This window comes from Coregonus clupeaformis, unplaced genomic scaffold (assembly GCF_020615455.1).
Source record: "Coregonus clupeaformis isolate EN_2021a unplaced genomic scaffold, ASM2061545v1 scaf0116, whole genome shotgun sequence".
In the NCBI taxonomy this organism is placed as follows: Eukaryota; Metazoa; Chordata; class Actinopteri; order Salmoniformes; family Salmonidae; genus Coregonus; species Coregonus clupeaformis.
Window position 1 is genome coordinate 706,397 of NW_025533571.1, and position 9,875 is coordinate 716,271.

The 9,875-nt window shown below is 47.0% G+C and overlaps 1 protein-coding gene across 1 annotated transcript; it reads left to right on the top strand.

Moving 5' to 3' along the window:
• Window positions 1-2,220: 2,220 nt before the first annotated feature.
• On the top strand, window positions 2,221-9,354 carry LOC123483455 (activin receptor type-2B-like). Its single transcript, XM_045213500.1, has 2 exons — window positions 2,221-2,602; window positions 9,101-9,354. The coding sequence occupies exons 1-2, from the start codon at window positions 2,551-2,553 to the stop codon at window positions 9,313-9,315; spliced, it is 267 nt and encodes an 88-aa protein (XP_045069435.1). The 5' UTR covers window positions 2,221-2,550; the 3' UTR covers window positions 9,316-9,354.
• The last annotated feature ends 521 nt before the right edge of the window (window positions 9,355-9,875 follow it).

Consider the following 9,875-nt stretch of genomic DNA (forward strand, 5'->3'; position numbering starts at 1 on the left):
TTCCAGAGATTTGAGACTGGGACGGAGGTTCACCTTCCAGCAGGACAATGACCTTAAGCATACTGCTAAAGCAACACTTGAGTGGTTTAACGGGAAACATTTAAATGTCTTGGAATGGCCTAGTCAAAGCCCAGACCTAAATCCAATTGAGAATCAGTGGTATGACTTAAAGATTGCTGCACACCAGCGGAACCCATCCAACTTGAAGGAGCTGGAGCAGTTTTGCCTTAAAGAATGGCCTCAAATCCCAGTGGCTAGATGTGCCAAGCTTATGGAGACATACACCAAGAAACTTGCAGCTGTAATTGCTTCAAAAGGTGGCTCTACAAAGTATTGACTTTGTTTCACAAGAAAAAATATTTTGCATCTTCAAAGTGGTAGGCATGTTGTGTAAATCAAATGATACAAACCCCCCCAAAAATATATATTTTAATTCCAGGATGTAAGGCAACAAAATAGGAAAAATGCTAAGGGGGGTGAATACTTTCAAAAGACACTGTATAGGGTTTCATACCTTTTCATTGTGTGATAATGGATAGGCTAACGGATAGCCTACAGAATGTATTGGATATAATCCTATTGCAACCATCGATGGCACTAAGTTATCGCCAGTTGATGTCTAGTTAAACCATCGATATGTGCTAAATTCACCCACACAGCTGATCTCAATTGCAACCATTACTGGGCACCTCATTACGCTCCCTAACGGATGATGTCAGTGTTACCTGGTCCTGCTTCTGTAGCAGACACGAGTCTACACACGCAGTATCTGCCAGCTGTCGGCTAGAGCGCGCATGCCAAGACCAGTTTGGGCACATTTGCTATATAACGCAACAGTTTTTGTGACAATTTTTTTTTTTTTAAATCAGTAGAGTTGGAAATGGGAATTTAACCGCAAAAGTTATTTTTATGTTTATAATGTCATCACGCACAGTCTTTGTATCCGCAATAAATTAATTTGACCGCAACATCTCCGGTGGGAAAATGAGCATATTGTTTCATGCACATTTTAGAATATTCACATGAAAATCCGTAGCAAATTGGATGGAAACCTAGCTACTGTGTGATTTAAAAAAAATAAAAATATTGCCTGCAATATTGCTGTCGGCCATGAACTTGAAATCACAGTAGGTTGGTGGCACCTTAATTGGGGAGAACGGGCTCCAGGTAATGGCTGGAGTGGGATTTGTGGAATGCCCTCGTTTCCATGGTTTCCAGGTGTTTGATGCCATTCCATTTATTCCGTTCCAGACATTATTTTGAGCCATCCTCCTCTCAGCAGCCCCCACTGCTTGAAATCCTCAATGTGAGGGGTGAGTCATTCTCCCCCGTCTGAGAGCGTCATCCCCTAAATCCTCAATGTGAGGGGTGAGTCATTCTCCCCCGTCTGAGAGCGTCATCCCCTAAATCCTCAATGTGAGGGGTGAGTCATTCTCCCCCGTCTGAGAGCGTCATCCCCTAAATCCTCAATGTGAGGGGTGAGTCATTCTCCCCGTCTGAGAGCGTCATCCCCTAAATCCTCAATGTGAGGGGTGAGTCATTCTCCCCGTCTGAGAGCGTCATCCCCTAAATCCTCAATGTGAGGGGTGAGTCATTCTCCCCCGTCTGAGAGCGTCATCCCCTAAATCCTCAATGTGAGGGGTGAGTCATTCTCCCCCGTCTGAGAGCGTCATCCCCTAAATCCTCAATGTGAGGGGTGAGTCATTCTCCCCCGTCTGAGAGCGTCATCCCCTAAATCCTCAATGTGAGGTGTGAGTCATTCTCCCCGTCTGAGAGCGTCATCCCCTAAATCCTCAATGTGAGGGGTGAGTCATTCTCCCCCGTCTGAGAGCGTCATCCCCTAAATCCTCAATGTGAGGGGTGAGTCATTCTCCCCCGTCTGAGAGCGTCATCCCCTAAATCCTCAATGTGAGGGGTGAGTCATTCTCCCCCGTCTGAGAGCGTCATCCCCTAAATCCTCAATGTGAGGGGTGAGTCATTCTCCCCCGTCTGAGAGCGTCATCCCCTACTCCCATTTGCTGAATGACATCATCCCTCTTTGTGTTTATACATCTGTTCCCAGATCACAACCATAGAGATAGATAGACGACTCATATTTGTATCTGTGCCATTGTTTGCTAAAAATAGACTTTTGGCCACTAGAGGCCTCTATCATTCTCTATGATCGCAACCCATTCCCGCATCAGGAGCCATTTTGGACACAGATCAATAACATGTAAACTTCGACCCCTCAGTGCACCCGTAGCCTGCTAGCTATCCCTTTCTTTAAACTCTATAAAGAGCGGAAATCTTGATTATCGATTTGCTAGATTAGATTTCGATCGGAAATGGTGCACTTATTAAAGTACACGGGTAACTAGAGCGTCGGCTTTTGTCTCTAAGCTCGTCCTGCTACGCTACGGTGTTGCGCCGAACTACACGCTTTGGTTGGATGGACCAGGGCGGCCTGTGGTCATTGTGATGGTGGACTGATGTCGGGACGATCTCCGGGTTAAATGACGGAAAAAGAAGGAGAAATTATTCCCTGCCTGATACTGAAAAGAGAACGTCATGGCTTTTTCCTGGCTGACTTGTTCACTAATCCTGGGAACTTTGTGTGCAGGTAAGAAATTGTAGACGCGTCCATTGTAGACGTTGATGAAATGGCAACAGTTGCAACATTATTCAACAAACATTTCTAAGAAAGACACGGGATCAACAAACATCTCGAAGAAAGACATGGGAATTAAACTATTTTCTTTTTGGATAACTGTAGCAGCCTATTATGATCAAATATCATCATGTTTATCATTTGGCATGACTGGTAGTTCCATCCCCCTTTATTTTGTTATTGTCGGGGCACGTGCTGTCAAGTTACATTTCCCTTTGTCAAGTTACATTTCCCTTCACTGGGATATGTGTCTTTCTATTTTATTTGCTGTAGCCTAAATCATTAAATATATTGTTGTCATATTGGATGTGATCTTCCAACATCATGTTTTCCATAGATTGACGATGTATTTGTGTGAATTATACTAGCCAACTCTGATGGAAAGCTGTTGGTGACCCGTGTCTCTTTGTGTCTCTTTGTGTGTGTGTGTGTGTGTATCTTTGATCCAGTTTCGATACAAATCATTATCTCAAGACAGTTGCGTCATCATCATCATATATTTGAATGAAACAAACTGTTTAGTTTCTGTTACAGTTTGTTTTGATCTAGCTGACAGCCGCATGGAAATGTGGACTTGGAATATGATGTTTATTGAGATCTGGCTACTCATGTAACTCAACATTCTGTTGCTGTGTCAAGTCAAACCCTGTTCTGTTGTTGTGTCAAGTCAAACCCTGTTCTGTTGTTGTGTCAAGTCAAACCCTGTTCTGTTGTTGTGTCAAGTCAAACCCTGTTCTGTTGTTGTGTCAAGTCAAACCCTGTTCTGTTGTTGTGTCAAGTCAAACCCTGTTCTGTTGTTGTGTCAAGTCAAACCCTGTTCTGTTGTTGTGTCAAGTCAAACCCTGTTCTGTTGTTGTGTCAAGTCAAACCCTGTTCTGTTGTTGTGTCAAGTCAAACCCTGTTCTGTTTCACAGCCTGAGGTCTTGGCACACAGTAGCTAGTATCAATCAATCAAAGGCTTGTCTAGTGTGTGTCACAATGTTTACAGTAACACACCACCACGTGAAATTGAGCATAAGCTTTGTTTTTATTTTGTCTGGCAATTTTTTCAGGATTGCAGTGTTGAAATGATTATTTCTCTGGCAGACAGAGAGAGAGGCTGTGAGAGTAAAGTTTTAAATAAATTATCTATAGAGTGGCGCAGTGGTCTAAGGCGCCGCATCGCAGTGCTAACTGTGCCACTAGAGATCCTGGTTCGAATCCAGGCTCTGTCGCAGCCGGCCGCGACCGGGAGACCCATGAGTGGGCGGCGCACAATTGGCCCAGCGTCGTCCAGGGTAGGGGAGGGAATGGCCGGCAGGGATGTAGCTCAGTTGATAGAGCATGGCGTTTGCAACGCCAGGGTTGTGGGTTCGATTCCCACGGGGGGCCAGTATAAAAATATGTATTCACTAACTGTAAGTCGCTCTGGATAAGAGCGTCTGCTAGATGACTAAAATGTAAATGTAAATAGAAGTGGGAGACAGAATATGACCACAGTAAGGGGCGGAGGCCATAATGTTATGTTTTTTTATATTTTAGTCATTTAGCAGACGCTCTTATCCATAGCGACTCACAGTTAGTGACTGCATACATTTTTCATACTGTTCCCAATTTTAATGTATACCATGAATGTTATAAATGTGTAATAAATGGTCTGTAGACATGCAAGACAGATTATAGCGTAGTAAGTATTGGTAGGTTCATTCTCCAGAGGTCATGTTCTTAGGGTGTAGGGTGTAGGGTGCTTCTGTAGTGACCCAAAAGGGACAGAGTCAAATACCCCAGTGTGCCATCACAGCAGCAAGATTCGTGACCTGTTGCCACAAGGAAAGGCCAACCAGTGAAGAACAAACACCATTGTAAATACAACCCATTTGATTTATTTTCCCTTTTGTACGTTAACCATTTGCACATTGTTACAACACTGTATATAGACATAATATGACATTTTGAAATGTTTTTATTATTTTGGTTTACTGTTAATTTGTATTGTTTATTTCACTTTTGTTAATATCTACTTCACTTGCTATGGCAATGTTAACATACGTTTCCCATGCCAATAAAGCCCTTCAATTGAATTGAGAGAGAGAAAGAGAGGTGGGGGGGGTGGGGGGTTGGGAGAAGATCCTGTAGTCCAATAGTAAAAGTGCTCTCGTCATGTGACCTGCTGTTATCAGGAGTAGCATCAGGAATCACTGGAGCATGAGTCCATCTGTTATCAGGAGTAGCATCAGGAATCACTGGAGCATGAGTCCATCTGTTATCAGGAGTAGCATCAGGAATCACTGGAGCATGAGTCCATCTGTTATCAGGAGTAGCATCAGGAATCACTGGAGCATGAGTCCATCTGTTATCAGGAGTAGCATCAGGAATCACTGGAGCATGAGTCCATCTATTATCAGGAGTAGCATCAGGAATCACTGGAGCATGAGTCCATCTGTTATCAGGAGTAGCATCAGGAATCACTGGAGCATGAGTCCATCTGTTATCAGGAGTAGCATCAGGAATCACTGGAGCATGAGTCCATCTGTTATCAGGAGTAGCATCAGGAATCACTGGAGCATGAGTCAAATCAAATTGTATTTGTCACATGCGCCGAATTACCCTGAAATGCTTACTTACAAGCCCTTAACCAACAATGCAGTTAAGAAAATAGAGTTAAGAAAATATTTACTAAATAAACTAAAGTTAAAAATAAAATAAAAAGTAACACAATAAAATAACAATAACTAGGCTATATACAGGGGGTACCGGTACCGAGTCAATGTGGGGGGGGTACGGGTTAGTTGAGGTCATTCGTACAGGTAGGGGTAAAGTGACTATGCATAGATAATAAACAGCGAGTAGCAGCAGTGTAAATAGTCCGGGTGGCCATTTGATTAATTGTTCAGCAGTCTAATGGCTTGAAGCTGTTAAGGAGCCTTTTGGACCTAGACTTGGCTCCTACGGGAATCGCTTGCTGTGCGGTAGCAGAGGGAACAGTCTATGACTTGTGTGAATGGAGCCATTTGCAATGGATGTTAAAAATACACTTTCCTATATTTCCGGGCAGCAGGCTCAGGCGTGGAGCACACTCACATGGAGCACTCCGAACACACACTCACATGGAGCACTCCGAACACACACTCACATGGAGCACTCCGAACACACACTCACATGGAGCACTCCGAACACACACTCACATGGAGCACTCCGAACAAAAGACAGTTAAAAAATGATGGTTGTGAGAAATAAGTTTTGGTTTATATCATAAGTGTAGGAGGTTGTGAACTCTGCAAACAATGTTTCCACTCCGATAAATAAGTATTATTGGAGAGAGAGGAAAGGAGCTACACCTCTGCATTAACAGAAATGAAGGTAACCAAATGACAGGGATTAACAGTACATTTACTGCTGGTGACATTTTACTGCTAACGGAAACCCTGAGACCAGAGAATGTGTATTACAATGATAACTGTATACCTGTTTAGCCTATATGAGAACTCAGTCTCTCCTGTCTCCTCTCTCTCCTGTCTCCTGTCTCTCCTCTCTCCTGTCTCTCCTCTCTCCTCTCTCTCCTGTCTCTCCTCCCTCTCCTGTCTCTCCTCTCTCTCCTGTCTCTCCTCTCCTGTCTCTCCTCTCTCTCCTCTCTCTCCTGTCTCTCCTGTCTCTCCTCCCTCTCCTGTCTCTCCTCCCTCCCCTGTCTCTCCTGTCTCCTCTCTCTCCTGTCTCCTGTCTCTCCTCTCTCCTCTCTCTCCTCTCTCTCCTGTCTCTCCTCCCTCTCCTCTCTCTCCTCTCTCTCATGTCTCTCCTCTGTCTCTCCTCTCTCTCCTGTCTCTCCTCTGTCTCTCCTCTCCTGTCTCTCCTCTCCTGTCTCTCCTCTGTCTCCTGTCTTTCCTGTCTCTCCTCTCTCTCATGTCTCTCCTCTGTCTCTCCTCTCATGTCTCTCCTCTCTCTCCTGTCACTCATGTCTCTCCTGTCTCTCCTGTCTCTCCTCTCTCTCCTGTCTCTCCTCTCTCTCCTGTCTCTCCTCTCTCTCATGTCTCTCCTCTCTCTCCTGTCTCTCCTCTCTCTCCTGTCTCTCCTCTCTCTCCTGTCTCTCATGTCTCTCCTCTGTCTCTCCTGTCTCTCCTCTCTCTCCTGTCTCTCCTCTCTCTCATGTCTCTCCTCTGTCTCTCCTCTCCTGTCTCTCCTCTCTCTCATGTCTCTCCTCTGTCTCTCCTCTCTCTCCTGTCTCTCCTCTCTCTCCTGTCTCTCCTCTCTCTCCTGTCTCTCCTCTCTCTCCTGTCTCTCCTCTCTCTCCTGTCTCTCCTCTCTCTCCTGTCTCTCCTCTCTCTCCTGTCTCTCCTCTCTCTCCTCTCTCTCCTGTCTCTCCTCTCTCTCCTGTCTCTCCTCTCTCTCCTGTCTCTCCTCTCCTGTCTCTCCTCTCTCTCCTGTCTCTCCTCTCTCTCATGTCTCTCCTCTGTCTCCTGTCTCTCCTCTCTCTCCTCTGTCTCTCCTCTCCTGTCTCTCCTCTCCTGTCTCTCCTTTCTCTCCTGTCTCTCCTCTCTCTCCTGTCTCTCCTCTCTCTCCTGTCTCTCCTCTCTCTCCTGTCTCTCATGTCTCTCCTCTGTCTCTCCTGTCTCTCCTCTCTCTCATGTCTCTCCTCTCTCTCATGTCTCTCCTCTGTCTCTCCCTCTCCTGTCTCTCCTCTCTCTCATGTCTCTCCTCTGTCTCTCCTCTCTCTCCTGTCTCTCCTCTCTCTCCTGTCTCTCCTCTCTCTCCTGTCTCTCCTCTCTCTCCTGTCTCTCCTCTCTCTCCTGTCTCTCCTCTCTCTCCTGTCTCTCCTCTCTCTCCTGTCTCTCCTCTCTCTCCTCTCTCTCCTGTCTCTCCTCTCTCTCCTGTCTCTCCTCTCTCTCCTGTCTCTCCTCTCCTGTCACTCCTCTCTCTCCTGTCTCTCCTCTCTCTCATGTCTCTCCTCTGTCTCCTGTCTCTCCTCTCTCTCCTCTGTCTCTCCTCTCCTGTCTCTCCTCTCTCTCCTGTCTCTCCTCTCTCTCCTGTCTCTCCTCTCCTCTCCTGTCTCTCCTCTCCTGTCTCTCCTCTCTCTCCTGTCTCTCCTCTCTCTCCTGTCTCTCTGTCTCTCCTGTCTCTCCTCTCCTGTCTCTCCTCTCCTCCCTCTCCTCTCTCTCCTGTCTCTCCTCTCCTCTCTCTCCTCTCTCTCCTGTCTCTCCTCTCCTGTCTCTCCTGTCTCTCCTCTGTCTCCTGTCTCCTCTCTCTCCTGTCTCTCCTCTGTCTCCTGTCTCTCCTCCCTCTCCTGTCTCTCCTCTGTCTCCTGTCTCTCCTCTGTCTCCTGTCTCCTCTCTCTCCTCCCTCTCCTGTCTCTCCACTTCTCTCTCTCCTGTCTCTCCACTCCTCTCTCTCCTGTCTCTCCTCTCTCTCCTGTCTCTCCTCTATCTCCTGTCTCTCCTGTCTCTCCTCTCTCTCCTGTCTCTCTGTCTCTCCTCTCTCTCCTGTCTCTCCTGTCTTTCCTCTCCTGTCTCTCCTCTCCTCTCTCTCCTGTCTCTCCTCTCCTGTCTCTCCTCTCTCTCCTGTCTCTCCTCTCCTCTCTCTCCTGTCTCTCCTCTCTCTCCTGTCTCTCCTGTCTCTCCTCTCCTGTCTCTCCACTCCTGTCTCTCCTCTCTCTCCTGTCTCTCCTCTCTCTCCTGTCTCTCCTGTCTCTCCTCTCCTGTCTCTCCTCTCCTGTCTCCTCTCCTCTCTCTCCTGTCTCTCCTGTCTCTCCTCTCTCTCCTGTCTCTCTGTCTCTCCTCTGTCTCCTGTCTCCTCTCTCTCCTGTCTCTCCTCTGTCTCCTGTCTCTCCTCTGTCTCCTGTCTCCTCTGTCTCCTGTCTCCTCTCTCTCCTGTCTCTCCTGTCTCTCCTCTGTCTCCTGTCTCTCCTCCCTCTCCTCTCTCTCCTCTCTCCTGTCTCTCCTCTCTCTCCTGTCTTTCCTCTCCTGTCTCTCCTCTCCTCTCTCTCCTGTCTCTCCTCTCCTGTCTCTCCTCTCTCTCCTGTCTCTCCTCTCCTGTCTCTCCTCTCTCTCCTGTCTCTCCTCTCTCTCCTGTCTCTCCTGTCTCTCCTCTCCTGTCTCTCCACTCCTGTCTCTCCTCTCTCTCCTGTCTCTCCTCTCTCTCCTGTCTCTCCTGTCTCTCCTCTCCTGTCTCTCCTCTCCTGTCTCTCCTCTCCTCTCTCTCCTGTCTCTCCTGTCTCTCCTGTCTCTCCTCTCTCTCCTGTCTCTCTGTCTCTCCTCTCTCTCCTGTCTCTCCTCTGTCTCCTGTCTCCTCTCTCTCCTGTCTCTCCTCTGTCTCCTGTCTCTCCTCTGTCTCCTGTCTCTCCTCTGTCTCCTGTCTCCTCTCTCTCCTGTCTCTCCTGTCTCTCCTCTGTCTCCTGTCTCTCCTCCCTCTCCTCTCTCTCCTCTCTCCTGTCTCTCCTCTCTCTCCTCTCTCTCCTGTCTCTCTCGCTTGTCTCTCCACTAGGCTGGGGCCATGGCGATGTGGAGACCAGAGAGTGTGTGTACTACAATGATAACTGGCGTACAGAGCGTACCAACCAGAGTGGTGTGGAGAGGTGTGAGGGGGAGAAGGACAAGAGACTACATTGCTACTCCTCCTGGCTCAACATCTCAGGAACCATCAAACTGGTGAAGAAAGGCTGCTGGCTGGATGACTTCAACTGCTATGACAGGTACTAGACACTACTTACAACTGCTATGACAGGTACTAGATACTACTTACCAACTGCTATGACAGGTACTAGATACTACTTACCAACTGTTATGACAGGTACTAGATACTACTTACCAACTGTTATGACAGGTACTAGATACTACTTACCAACTGTTATGACAGGTTCTAGATACTACTTACCAACTGTTATGACAGGTACTAGATACTACTTACCAACTGTTATGACAGGTACTAGACACTACTTATCAACTGTTATGACAGGTACTAGACACTACTTATCAACTGTTATGACAGGTACTAGACACTACTTACCAACTGCTATGACAGGTACTAGAAAATACTTACCAACTGTTTTCTGTGAGAGCTTCCCATGTCTGGAATACACTGCCATCAGACACACACAACTGCACCACATATCACACTTTCACAAAATGCTTGAAGACATGGCTAAAGGTCAATCAGATTTGTGAACATGGTCCCTAGCTGTGTGTTGCCGCTTTCCATGTCTGTTGTCTGTAACTTGTGAGGTGTGGAAACATTTTGTTGCTTTTATGAATTTTGTCTT